The sequence below is a fragment of the Equus caballus genome, unplaced genomic scaffold (assembly GCF_041296265.1).
Source record: "Equus caballus isolate H_3958 breed thoroughbred unplaced genomic scaffold, TB-T2T haplotype2-0000448, whole genome shotgun sequence".
In the NCBI taxonomy this organism is placed as follows: domain Eukaryota; kingdom Metazoa; phylum Chordata; class Mammalia; order Perissodactyla; family Equidae; genus Equus; species Equus caballus.
This window is the reverse complement of record NW_027221892.1, coordinates 1,328,920-1,342,463: the sequence shown is the minus strand read 5'-3', so window position 1 is coordinate 1,342,463 and position 13,544 is coordinate 1,328,920. Positions and strand designations below refer to the sequence as shown.

The 13,544-nt window shown below is 52.2% G+C and overlaps 2 protein-coding genes across 2 annotated transcripts in view; one reads left to right on the top strand and one right to left on the bottom strand.

The window, feature by feature from the left end:
• The window catches only part of LOC138922075 (large ribosomal subunit protein uL15m-like), a 414,353-nt gene that overhangs the window by 304,912 nt on the left and 95,897 nt on the right, over positions 1-13,544 (bottom strand).
• Positions 947-3,945, top strand: LOC138922081 (ral guanine nucleotide dissociation stimulator-like). The gene is made up of 7 exons (XM_070258909.1): positions 947-1,047; positions 1,261-1,314; positions 1,733-1,807; positions 2,372-2,404; positions 2,770-2,891; positions 3,098-3,201; positions 3,527-3,945. The coding sequence occupies exons 1-7, from the start codon at positions 985-987 to the stop codon at positions 3,682-3,684; spliced, it is 609 nt and encodes a 202-aa protein (XP_070115010.1). The 5' UTR covers positions 947-984; the 3' UTR covers positions 3,685-3,945.

Sequence of the window (13,544 nt, the reverse complement as noted above, 5' to 3'; positions counted from 1 at the left end):
ATCTTCCTCCTGGCCACTGGCTGGAGCGAGTGGGCGGGCTTCCTTTCTTCCGAAGTCAGCCCAGTCTGTGCTCAGGAAGCCAGGGCCCCACTGCTCCTTCTGTCTTCACTGTGCCTCGCAAGAAGGGCACCCTGCCTGCCTGAGGGATGGGCACTGCCGGATCCCACGGGCCGGGGGCACTCAGGGGCTTCCCAGCCTTGGGACGGACACTGGACCTGGGACAGATCTGTGTCCCCTCGGTGACTCCCCACTCTGGCCCCTAAAGTGGGCGCTGCAGACAGTCCCAGTGGGATGCTCACCCAGGTCCTTGTTGGCGATGACATGTGCCCCGGAGGGCAAGGGCAAGTGCCCAGGGAACTGATGGCTTCTTCAGGGATCCTTCCCGCCCAGACGTCAGAAGTTTCCTCGTAAAACAGAAAGGAAATGCCACCCCGCAGTGCCCTGGTCGCCCCCTCCCCTGCTAGTCAGACGTGGCATTCGGGGTCCCCATCCTGAGCGGATGAAGAAAGAATTCTGTGCAGGGGAACTCCCTGAGGGGATCCTAGGGAGCTGAGGGCTTTAGCAAGGCCTTGGCCTCGGCCTGGGATCAGAGACTCCTGGGCGTTGGGGCTGGCAGAAGCCACTTGACCAGGCCTCCTGAGACACCTCATCTCCCTCCATCCGTGGCTCGGCCCAGCTGGGGGCCCGAACACAGCCTGAGAGTCCCGAGGACAGCACTGTGGTCAGCGGCTGGGCAGAGGGTGGTGTGAAGGCAGAGGAGACAGGGGCCTGTGGCTGGGAGGGGGAGCAGCCTCTCCTCTGGGGCCCCCTGAGCAAGTCCCTGCCCCTGTGTGGGCCTTGGTCTCCTCATCTGGGAGCCAGAGGGAGATGAGCCGTGGTGCAGGCCTCACAGTGGGTGCCGAGGCTCAAGGGTGGGGAGGAATGTGGGGAGCTTGGACCTGGCTCCAGAGGCAGGCTTGAGCGGAGAGCAGTGATGACGGTCAGATGACGCTTGGGCCTCAGGAGACTGTGGGAGGCAGACAGAGTTCGTCAAACCTTCCAGACGAGGTAACAGGTTCAGGGAGGCCTGGGCGGGCCCAAGGTCACACAGGAGTGAGTGTTGGAGCTGGGATGGCTCTGGAATCAGAGCACCCTGGAGGCGGGAGCCGCAGGGGCACCAGGTGACTGGGGCCACATGTCCAGGGTCCCCGATCTGGGAGGGGTCTGGGAGGACACTTGGAGGGGAGCGTCGGCTCACTGGCCCTGTCAACACCCTGGCAGGAGGCGACCTCTATGTTGACCAGCCTGGAGACGGGCCCCACAGGTGCCCAGAAGGTAAGGGTGCCTGTGGAGGAGGGGCCCAGGAGTCGCAGGAGAGGGGACTCCCCTTCCTAGCCGGAGGTCTCTACCAGCAGAGAGGGAGCCTTTCTCCTCCAGCCCTGCTCCTGGTGCCACAGACCTGAAATGCCTGCATTGGAAGTGACCAGGAGGAGGCCTGGAACGGATGGGCGCACAACGGATTTGGGACAGGGAGGGGCGGGGACCACGTACCCTGGGTTTTGCCAGAGCCGGCTGCTGGGAGGTGCCTGGAGGAGTTTGGGGTTCCTGGAGGAGAGAAGAGGAGGAAATTGGGGGGAGGCCGCCTAGGTGGGTAGCTTGGGCTGGGCAGGAGGCTGGGGTGAGGAGTGGAGGAGAGGTCTTTGACGGCTCCTGAGAGCGGGATCTCATCACCGTCTCCACCCCGCTGGCACAGGGGCTCATCCCCTTCCTTGGCACATTCCTCAATTACCTACTGCTGCTGGACACCAACATGGAGGATTACCTGGAGGTGAGTGAGCCTGGAGGTGGAGCTGGGGATCAGGATTCGGAGATTTGGGAGGAGAGACTTGCACTGAGGCCTGAGCTCACAACCCTTGGCAGAGTCCTCTCGTGAGGGCCTCACAGCCACCCCGGGAGCTGGGTGTCATGGCCATCTTAGTGATGAGTGAATATAGGATCCAGGTGAGCCGCCAGTCCAGGCTGCCTGACTGCGGAGCTGCTGGAGGGTGTGTCTGAGCTGGACTCAGCCTCTCCCTCAGGCCCCGCCCCTGCAGGGAGTGAAGCCAGGCCCCTCCAAGGCAGGAAGCACACGAGTGGCTGAGCATCCCTTCCTGCCTGAGGCCTCAGTCTGTCTGTCTGTCAGAGAGGGCTGTCTTAGAATGTCCCTGAGCCATAGCCCCGTGGCCTCCTTGCTCTGGAGCTCAGAGTCTTGCCCGGGACCCATTCCCGTTTCTGGTAGCGCCTGCTCCCTGGTCGACCCTGCTGGTAGTGCAACCTGAGAAAGGGTGGAGACGGGGGCTAGCTATGGGCTAAGGGGGCTGTTGCTCATGGGCTTTGGCTCTCTGCCTTCCAGGGAAATGAGATCAATTTTGAGAAAAGGAGTGAGGTGAGCAGCTGTGGCCTCCCCGTGCGGAGGGTGGGGCTGTGGCAATCAGAGACTCCTCCGGGGAAGACCTTCTCTGGCCCGATGCCTTGGGCCTTGCTTTCCTTGGGAGAGTTCGGCACCCAGAGCTGGGAAAGCCGTCCCATTGGTGCGTGGGGGAAGGGGCTGGCACCAAGGACACCTTCCTGCAGGAGGAGCTATTTCAAGCCAACTGTGAGAACGAGCAAGTCCTGCACGGAATTGGAGGGAAGGAGGGTTCCCATGTGGGCCAAGACCCCAGACCAGCTCCTTGACCCTCTTCTCACCTGTCTGAGTCCCCAGCACGGTCCCCCACCCAGGCCCCGTCTGCATCATGTCCTTTCTCCCAGGAATTCAAAGTCACCGAGCAGATCTTCCTGCTCCAGGAGGCAGTCCATCTTTACCACATTGAGGCTGAGGAGCGATTTGGGGCCTGGTTCGAGGCCATGGAGCCCCTCAGCGAGGATGAGAGGTGAGGCGGGGCAGGAGTTGGTGAGGGCAAGGCGGACTCTCTCTGATGGCCAGCTCCAGGGAGCCCGTGCCCGTGGCTTCCGGGTCAGTCCCGGGGCTTGTCGCATGGTCACCCGTGGGGCCCTGGGACTCCAACTGCTGGCCCTCTCTGGGAGGGTCACCTGAGGTGTGGCTCCCGGTAGCTGAAAAGTCCCCTCTGTCCTTTAGCTACAGCCTGTCCTGCCACCTGGAGCCCCCACAGGAGAGGGCCGGCAAGATGCGCCGGTTTTTCCTGCCCAAGAAGAACCGCGCGTCTCTCAGCTCAGGGCTCGGTGAGTGTCCAGACAGGCAGGGACTGAAGCCAGGGGCTCCGGAAAGCTTCGGGCTAAGCACGGGCCTAGGGAGATGGACAGCCGGCACGGGGATCCCAGCTCCACTGCTGACCAGGCCTGTGAGGGACAATTCCCTTGACCTTTGTGGGACTCAGCTTCCTCTTCTGTGAAATGGGTGAAGCGAAATGCCAGCTCCCATGTCAGGGACAATGGGGTAGTGTTGACTGAACACTCAGGACAAGGTTTGGAGCAGAATGCAGTGGGGCTGAGGTGTTGGGCTGGGATACTGGTGTGACCCCCCCAATCATCAGTGTCTTCTCTTCAGTCACCAGACCCCTGACGCAGAACCCAGCAACAGTGGCAGATCCCGGTCCTTCCAACAGCTCGAGTGCAGCCTGCTCTTCAGCGGCGGGGACGCGGCTGGGAAACACGCGGGGCCCCAGGCCGGCTCCTCCCATGCTGATGGGGAGAAGAACATTCTAAGCCTTTTCCTGGGAGCCCTGGAGCCCAAGAGGGAGGGGACGACCCCACCCCACAGGCCTGGCAGCTCCACCCCAGCGCCTGTTTACCACTTGGGAAGGGGCCGTATTTCTTTCGTGTTAGTAGTTAGTGCTAGTTTTGAATTTGATGTTAAAATCCTGTTTCTGTTCCAGCCTGCGAGTCACGGTCTGGTTCTTTCCCCTCCTGTGCTCGTGTCAAGGAGACACAGACTCTCGCGTTCCTCCTGGAATGAAGAAATCTTGCAGGGTCTCGGCTTATTGTATGTGAGAGAAGGGAGAAGGGCCAGGCCCCTCCCTGGATACTGAGGGACACCTCCGCGCCCCCCCTTACTCAGAGGACGGCTTCATTTCAGTGTGGTTCACGTGGGCCAGGAGCAGAGACAGCACCCAGAGCTCCTGGCATTTAGAGGGTGGAGGTACTTTCACAGGCAGAGCAACAACCACTGGAATGCGGGTGTCTTTAAAATGGCACGGGCCAGCACCACGACCTGCCCCAGGACAGTGGCTGCTTTTCCACCCCTTTGGAGGAGAGGCCACGTTTTCGGCTTCTCTTGTGGAGGTTCCTCTTCACCAGATGTTAGGAACTTGTCGTTTTCTAATGAGGCTCTGGACAGCAGCAGCTCTAAGTGCAGAGAACGATGTAAAAGCTCAAAACGTGCATGTGGAGGGTCAAGGCCGGAGAAGGTCATGTGCAGATGGACTAAGGGCAGGCAGGACCCTCCCTCCCCCGGCCCCTCTGGGGGCTCCATGTTCACCCTTCACCTGGATTGGAATCCTCTGGGATCCTGGTCCACGGCTCTGAATTCCTTTCCCTGCAAGTTTGGTATCCAGGGGGACAGATCTGTGATGCAGCTTTGAAGGCTACATCTGGGCATCCTTCCCGACGCATCACTGCTCCTTGTCCACCAGGATTTCCTGCCTCCGTGCACTTCCTTCTGCAATTCTTGGAAGGGCAGAAATTCCCTCGAATGCCTCGGCCTCTCTGTCCCGTACCTCGTGGCCACTCCTCCCTGGCAGGGTCTGACGGATCACGGGTGGAGTCTGCTTTGCAAACATTAGATACCCTAATCCTGGCCAAAGAATGACCTATACTCTCCCTCGCTGCCCAGGGTGACATCTGGGCCCCTGTGGTTCTGAGGTGTGTGGTCTCAGGCAATCACCTGTTCACACACTCAGGCATGTTGTTTCTGACTCATCCTAACGGGGCAGGAGGACCTGAGCCTATAAACCATGCAGCCCCTCGGAGGGCTGTGTTCTCTTGCCCAGCCTTATGCTCCGTTTATGGTGTGGGTGTGAACCTTTCCCGTTGGAAGCTTTCAGAGATGAGTCGTGAGAGGAGGGTGGTTGAGGGGTCCAGCAGGGAACGCAAGCAAACGGATGACGGGTAAACACAGCCTGACAAAATTAAAACACTTAAATGGTTCCAGTCTGGTGGTGAGCAGACACTGCTCCGAGCTCACTCCAAGAACCCACCCGGTGACCAGGAGCTAGAGGGTTACCACCTGGCATTTTGAACGCCCCCCCCCCCACCCCACCCCGGGAAAGACCCTGTAAGACTAGGACCACAGGAAGTGCTTGGCCCTTCTGAGTTCTCCCCTCCTTTCTGATGGCTGCAAGTGTCACCCAGACACACAGCAGCGTGAACCCTGCCAGGGAGGCCTCCTCAGTACGGCCAGCAGCTGAGGAGAAATGCTGGTTCCCAGCAGCCCAGGCCCTTCTTGGTATGGCACAGCCATCCAGGAAGGTGACTTTCTAAATGGAAGCCGGAGCCGGCTGTACCTTCCCGCCACAGAGAAAGAGAAGTGCCAAGTCCCAAGGCTAGTGCAGGCCCAGGAGGAAGACACCGTGTCCAAGGGGTTTCCCTCACAGGGCCGTGAGGCTCCTGAGAGCCGACCCTTTGGTTGCAGCGCTTTGTTTGTCATGAGCCTACCAGACGGCAGAGGACAATAACTCGCTGCCTCTTTGGGCTTCCAATGGCCAAAAATGAACTGATCGCCAGCAAAAAGAGGCCCACATGTGCAGCACCTGTATCTCATCAGTCTTTATGTTACTTTGATATAAATTTTAGAGAGAGAGCTATATATATATGTTCACTCACACACAAATATATCATGCACTCTAACTTATTCCAAACAGAATCAAGAAATAATACTCATACTCCTCAAATGCACGGTTTTGCAGCTGGTTCCCTCTCGGTAGCTGGTATTTATAAGCACCTTCTTCCAGGACCCATTTCATCTTCCCTTCGCCCTCCACAAACCCCGCGGCTGGTCATGGTGCTCTGCCTGGTTAGGGGACCATAACCTGCCTTCCTGAAGGGTCTGGGTCATGGCAGTCCTACCTGGATTGGATTCTGCTCATTCCCTGGGGACTTCAAGCCCAGGACGTGCTAGCCCACAAAACGCGGTCAGGAATCTCCTGAAGTCCACACGTGGGCTTCCTCCTCTCCAGGCTGAGGAGCAGAGGGAAGCCCGAGTCCCAGAGGAACACGAGGGCTCCAGACAGTGTCTGCTTTGCATGTCAAGATGGAGAAAACTCAGGGGAAACTCTGAGGGTGAAGCAAGGCAGTCCGTTGTCATCATTCTCTGCACTGAATCCACCCAGACGGTTCCAGCAGAGGCTCCACAACAAGCAGCCCCAAGCACCCAGGCGGGAGGCCGGCTGCGCTGTCCTGCCTGGGCTTGCCCAGTACATGCATGGTCTACATATTTTGCAAATGACCACAGCTGAAGATGCCCAAGGGCTAAGATTCACCCTGAGCTAACATCCATTGCCAATCTTCCTCGGTTTTTTTTTTTTTTCCCTTGAGGAAGACTAGCCTTGGGCTAAGATCTGTGCCCATCTTCCTCTATTTAACACGTGGGATGTCTGCCACAGCATGGCCCGATAAGCGGTGTGAATGTCCACAACCGTGACCCGAACGTGCCAATGCCGGGCCTCCAAAGTGGAGTGGGCCAGTTTAAGCCCTGCGCCACCCTAGGTTATTTTAACACATCACTCTCAGAAACTGATAAATCTGTCACGTGAAGGTAAGCAATTCTAAAGAGGATTTCCGTAATACTGCAAGCTCCATCCCTCCAATAGACAATCAAGTCCTAACAAGCAGCGGTTTATTGTCACGTTGCTGATGCCGGAAAAGGTCTCTGTTGACAGCACGATCCCTCAAAGGCCTTGTCCATTTCTGTGAATCCAATTTCCAGCACATAGAGATCTAAAGATTGAGGCAAATGTGGTCTTTCCTCCTTGCAACTCTGAATTAACATGCAATAAAGAGCAGAAAAATGGAGACCTGGAAGCAGACCTCTTATTTGAGAACAGAGATATACCAGCGCTTTTGAAATGATCTTTGGAGTCTACCGGAGTATTGCACAGAAGGAATGATCCATTCCGACTAGGTAGGTTTTACTGTGTCGCTGTGAGGGCGACAACGGAATCATCCCGCGAATCGGTAACTCTCTGTGACTTTCAAGCGCAGATAAATAATATACTTCGGAAAGGAAAATGCGAGAGCTCCGTGAAACAGAAAGCCCTCCTTGCTCTACTCAGCTGAAATCCAGTCTCTCCTCCACAAGAAATCCCTGTCTATGCTTCCTACGTCCCACAGAGGAGTTTAATAAAAGAAAAGGATTGGTATGTCTTGAAGTTGCAAGAGCTCAAGCAAGAAAACGTGGGACCCTTCAAGGAGACGTCAGTGAAGTGCCGGGCTCCATCTCAGGGGCACCAGCGTCTCCTCTCTTTCCTGGTGCTGTCAGCACATCCTTCTTGGGCGCTCACTTTCTCTGCCTGGCTGCTGAGCCTGTCCACAATCGCTCTCTCCCGCCCTCTTCCCCGTCCCCTCCTGTTTGCTCAGATCTTCCACAGTCACCAGCAATTGTTGGCCGTGGAGCTATGGGATGCCCAGACCAGTTCCCAGAATCATCTCTGCCAAATCTGAGGAAGGGCAGGGGTGTGTATGGGACTGGACGGGGCACCCCATGCGAGCGCACCCCGCAGGAATTCACCTCTGCTGCAAGGTGCAATTTTGCAAGGCTACGGCAAGTTCCAAAGGGCTTGCCACTTCTCTCCTGCCAGCAGACCTGTTGGGGCTGGTGCCACGTGCTCTCCCAGTGACCCCTCACTGCTGGGTGGGATGGCATTCTAGTAACTGGCCTTCTGAATATGTAACTGCGCATCCTCAAAGAGATGGGAATTCTTAATCCGGGCTTTGGTTTGGGTTGATTCCCACGATCACGCAGCTTCCTCTGCGAAGACTTGACCATCATCACTTCTTTTCCTCTCGTCCTGTAAAAGTAATCATGAAACTGGACCCAAATGAGAAATGAAGCATGGCTTCTTAGGACAATTATCTCAGTTTCCCTGTACTTCCACCCTTCCTCTCTCCCTCTGGAGCTCTTCTGACCTGTGTCCCAGGACATCGTCAAGCAGATTTGGGTCAAGGACAGAAAGCTCAAGGTCAAAACTCAGGACTGCTCCAGATCAGTTTTCCTCCCCCGTCTCGTAACACCCCCTCCTTGTTTCAGTGTGATTTTATTCTCTTTTATTGCTCTTGCCATTCTCATCTGTGCAAGTCCTGGCACTCTCTCTGAGGACACGTGATCCCCCAGCTTACTATAGATCCCAATTCCCATCCTTTCTGTGTTTTCTGACTATTCCTTTGGTTAACCCATTGGCCAGTTGTTGCTCTTAGCCTCTTTAGGGTCTAAATCAATTGTGACATTATCAACTACCCCACTCTTAGCGACTCACTCCCAGGTCCTGACATTTACATAACCCAAACGATCATGTTCACAACTAAATAAGTTAGAGTCCAGCCCCATGGCTGAGTGGTTAAAGTTGCGTGTGTTCTGCTTCAGGGGCCTGAGGTTTGCGGGTTCAGATCCCAGGTGCAGACCTACTCCACTCATCGGCCACGCTGTGGAGGCATCCCACGGACAAAGGAGAGGAAGACTGGCACAGATGTTAGCTCAGGGTAATCTTCCTCCTAAATAAAGAAATAAACCCTTCAGAAAATGTATTCATCCACCACAAATTCCTGATTTCCAATATGTCTTCAAACATTCATACAGAAGATACCTGTTCCTTCAGATCGGAAGTGATGCCAGATCACCATGTCCTCACTTTAATTTCCTCGTGGACCTGTCAGTCCTACATTCCACGGACTGTGATCTCAATAATTTCCTTGAAATAATCAAAAATTCCTTACCACTCGTCTTATTTGTGTTGTAAAACTGGAAACCCGGGAGATCCTGATTATCTGCTTTGCCATTCTACTGCTAGTCTTATGATAACTGCTGAAGAAAAAGCACACAACACGATATTTTGTCATCACCATAAAGACAAAATCATCTGCATCAACTGGGAAGCATCCATAATGCCTGGACATTTTTTTTCTTTTTTCATCTCTCGGGTCAATAGCAAAAACACCAAGGCACTCAGTTAACAAATGGGCAAAGGAGTAGAATAGCCATTTTTCCAAAGAAGACACACAAATGGCCAACAGCCACATGAAAAGGTGCTCAGCATCACTAATCTTTAGGGAAATGCAAATCAAAACCACAAGGAGATATCACTTGACACCGGTTAGGGCGGCTATTATCAAAAAAAGTAGAGGTGACAAATGTTGGTGAGGTTGTGGAGGAAAAGGAAGCCTTGCAACTGTTGATGGGAACGTAAACTAATACTGTAATGATGGAAAATAGTCTGGAGGTTCCTCTAAAAATTAAACCTAGCGTATAATGCAGCAATCTCACGGTATTGTGTTTTGTACTTCGAATTTCTAACAGAGTATATATTCTGTTAAGTGTTCTTAAAGCAAAATAATGATAATAGTAAAGGGGGTGGGAGAAAACTTTGGTAGATGATGGATATGTTTATGGCCTCGATGGTGGTGATGGTCTCATGGGTGGACACTTATGTTCAAATTCATCAAGTTGCATACGGAAAAGTATGACATCATTACCGATTCTTCTGCACCTTAAAACACAACATGTCCTCATCCAGAAAATGAATATTGACTACGTCTGGGGACAGACGTTAGTTAGACTTATCGTGGTGATTATTTCACGATACATGCAAATCATTATATTGTACAAATGAAACTAATATAAAGTATATGTCAATTATACCTCAATTAACAAGCGCACACATCATACAAGACTATTTGAACACTGTAAACGAGTTCAGTGAATCCCTGAAACTATCCTATCCCCAAATGTCACAGGAAGCAAGGAGGATGAAGTAAGATGGAAAGTTGTTGTGCAAAGCTGCATGCAAATTAAAATCCTTTAAGTTGCGTTCAGCTGCTGTCACTGCAAACCAAGACAAGCATGGACAGTCCTTGGTGAGTCAGCTTCCGGTCAGCTCTTCCCCAAGGCCCGGCAGTCATGCGCCCCTCCCCTAGTGGGTCACTCTGCTCTGTCCTCCAAAGTGGCCAGCAGGAAACCCTGGTAAGATTCTGGAGGACAGCCGCTTTCTATCCTAGATACTCACGTTTTAACAGACACTCGAGATGAAATGTCAAGACTTAAAAGCATAAGTGTCTATTTGTGTAGTGTAGGGTATAAGGGAAACCATAGGAGGTCTTTTCAGCATCTCTCAACTCATAATGCAAACATAGCCCTGTCTTCAGAAGGACCGTCCTTGGTCTTTGGTGCAGAGTAGGGCATGTCGCAGGTGGCACGAAGGACAGGTTGTAGCAGCACTATCCTCACTCCAACAGAACTATCTCACTGGACATGACCCCGTGGGTCTCCAAAATAAGTTACTGAACATAAAGAAAAAAACCTTTCTTGAGAGGGGCAATTTTACCGATCAAGGGAAAACTTCTGAATTTTCGCATCTTATAACAAATAAATGATATGTCCTATTCTATCCTAATGAGGTAGCATGGGTACTTCCATAATAAATACTTTTCATTTTCAGTTCAAACATGCTCAGCTGCTTTCAAAAACCAAAAAACCAAAACAGAAACCCAGGCATGTAAAATTAAGTGTTTTAACTTGATAAAGTACTAACACAGCAGTGGCTTCTAAGGGAAGAGCTTTCAAACGAAATGATCATTTTTGGTAATGACCGTAGAAGATGGTGCTATCGCTGTGAAAGGATGGAACCAATCCAGAACGAGCCAGCTTTTGATTAAGGACAACGGAATTGAATCAGATGCCAGAAATACTCACTTGGAAATCAAAGTCCCATCATCATCCCTGGAAGCATTTCTGGAACTTTCCCTTTGGACACAAATTTTTGTCTTCCAAAGGAGCAGACATAATACAGAGCAAATAGCAGACAGAGGAAGATGAGTCCCAGTTTGCCAGGCACCAAAAGGGAATTAGTGGCCCTGAGTCACATCTCTAGGAGCCCCACTGGGTGAGGGCTTTCACCAGGACCACACATGTCCACTCAGCAAGGGGAGTCCTCAGGGATGTTCACCTTACTCCCCAGCCCATCGAAACTGAAACAAGACAACCCAGAGAGAGAGAGAGCACATGTTAAATTCAATGAGTTGGGGGGCCAGCCCCACGGCCACGTGGTGGAGTTCCCGTGCCCCGCTTCAGCAGCCCAGGGTTCGGATCCTGGACAGGGACATGGCACGGCTCATCAGGCCATGCTGAGAGGGCATCCCACATGGCACAACCAGAAGGTCCTACAACTAGGATACACAACTATGAACTGGGGAGGGGAGGTTGGGGAGAAGAAGAAGGGGAAGAAGAAGAAAAAGATTGGCAACAGATGTTGGTTCAGGCGCCAATCTGGAAAAGAAACAAAAAAAATCAAATGAATTGCTCACGTAGGGCACGCAAAGCGTCTAACTGTGAGGTGAAACAATGGAAAAACAAACTTACTGGCCTCCTGGCAGGAACCTTGTTCTTTAATGAGCACAGGCCTCGTGCTTCACTGTCTCATCCCCTGGGATGATGCTGTTTGGTGCGACAGAGGATGAACTTTCCCTGCAGAGGTCAACATGCATTTGTTTTTATAAAATCAGGATTCTGCTCTATACTTTCATATCTCGGTTGTCAAATATCCACTGTGATTATAATCATTTTACTATTATTTGAGACAATTTCAAAGGTTACACAATATGCAATCAAAAGAATGTCCTAATTTGTTCCACAGTGGCCTGAAGGGAAAGTCACCAGACAACAGGCGGGGAGGGAAGGCTTACTTCAGCAGCAGTTTGAACAAAGGGATCTCGGAGGACCTGACGTTTTGAACTGAAACGGAGTATAGAGTAGGAATACGTGTGTGGATCCTGGGGCGGAGATGAAGGGTGACTGCTCAGTGTGCTGGCAGCAGCAGTGCTTGTTCTGTCAGGTGGTTCTGAGAGTTTGCGTTAAACATCACTCCCTGGATGTCAACTGTAGTCATCAGACGAGATCGGAGACCGAGAGGTGAAGGGGTGTCTAGTTGGCGAGGGGGAGTTAACAGCTTCCGTTGGAAATATGTTTGCTTAAGGTGCCTATAACATACACCTGGAGCATTATAGCTCAGAAATAAGATCTGGACGTGGTTTTTAGACATCGCCATCATAGAGATAACAGTGGAAGGCATTGAAGCAATAGAAGAAATGCACAAGAGTACTGAGACAACGTAGGGTCAATGGAGAGAATAGGGCTCACATTGAGTCCTGAGCTTTCGCAATAGTGCTGTGTGAGAAGGACCCTGTGAAGGACACCAGGGAGTGTGAGCTGGTTCACAGGCAGTCAGGAGCCTGAGATGTCGAGAAACGGAGGACAGGGAATCATTCCAAAAGAAAATCGTGGCCCGGTTCTGCGTTTGTTCCAAGTAATAGAAAGATGCAGAAACACTCTTTGGATTTAATTATGGGGAGATAGCTGTGATATTATCAAGATTGATTAATACACAGACCATTGTCTGAAGTGTGGGGGAGTGAGGAGCTGGTAATTCCATGAACACTGATCTTTCAGCTTCATTGTGAAGGGGAAGGAAGACGTGGGGCGAGAACTAGAGAGAAATGGGTTCAGGAGAGGCTGTTGTTTCAACAATGAAGAGATTGAATGAGTGAAAGGAATTCGATGGGGGAGGGGAGGGGAGATTGCTAGCAGAGAACATGACGTTTGGAATCAATAATAAAACTTCTCTAGAGAGGAGGAAGAAGGGAGACAATTAGGCTAAACCAAGGATCAAGATGTATCTTCAATGGAATCAGGAGAGGAGTCATTGATGGTTAAGAATGGTGGGATATTTGTAGACTTTGCGGCAGTGAGCTCAAGTATTTCTTGTAATGATCTAACTCATCAACATAGCAGGAGATGACCCCCTTGGTGGAAAGTGAGGGGAAAGGCAAGAAGTTTTTAGATTGGAAAGGCTCGGTGAAGGTCTGAACTGTTTCTGAAGCCCGGAAGGACGCACCAACTATCACGGCGCCGTAGGATGTAAAGGGAAGGAAAAGGAGGACATGTCGCTTCTCTCCTGTCAGGATGCGTGTCTGCTGGCACAGCCTGAGCCAGCAGCTGGGATGGCTGCTTTGTGTCCTGAGAAAACAGGGTCCGAGGTGGAAACCTACACCGAGGACCGGGCCGGGCAGTTCTACGGGAGATGTGCAGTGACATGTGGAGAGCCCGCGCTGCTCAAATCACAGCCTAATGTGCTAATGACATCTGAATCCCCCAATACACAAACACGCACTGTGGTAATGTCTGGTAACACCAGCTAAATTGACAGGAAAAATGTCACAGCTCAGTGTCATAAGATGGACACTGAGCATCCTGGCTGCTAGAGTATTTCGGGTCTTCGTTGTTGTCAATCTGGATGTTTCAGACATGCATCTCTCTTCTCACCACTGAGACTGTGCCTGTCGCCTCCTACTCAACCTCTGAGGCC

Coding starts and splice junctions, on each gene's coding strand:
- LOC138922081 (XM_070258909.1), top strand. CDS start 985: ATGACGCTTGGGCCTCAGGAGACTGTGGGAGGCAGACAGAGTTCGTCA. Junction 1,048..1,260: donor CGTCAAACCTTCCAGACGAG/GTAACAGGTTCA, acceptor ACACCCTGGCAG/GAGGCGACCTCTATGTTGAC. Junction 1,315..1,732: donor GCCCCACAGGTGCCCAGAAG/GTAAGGGTGCCT, acceptor CCGCTGGCACAG/GGGCTCATCCCCTTCCTTGG.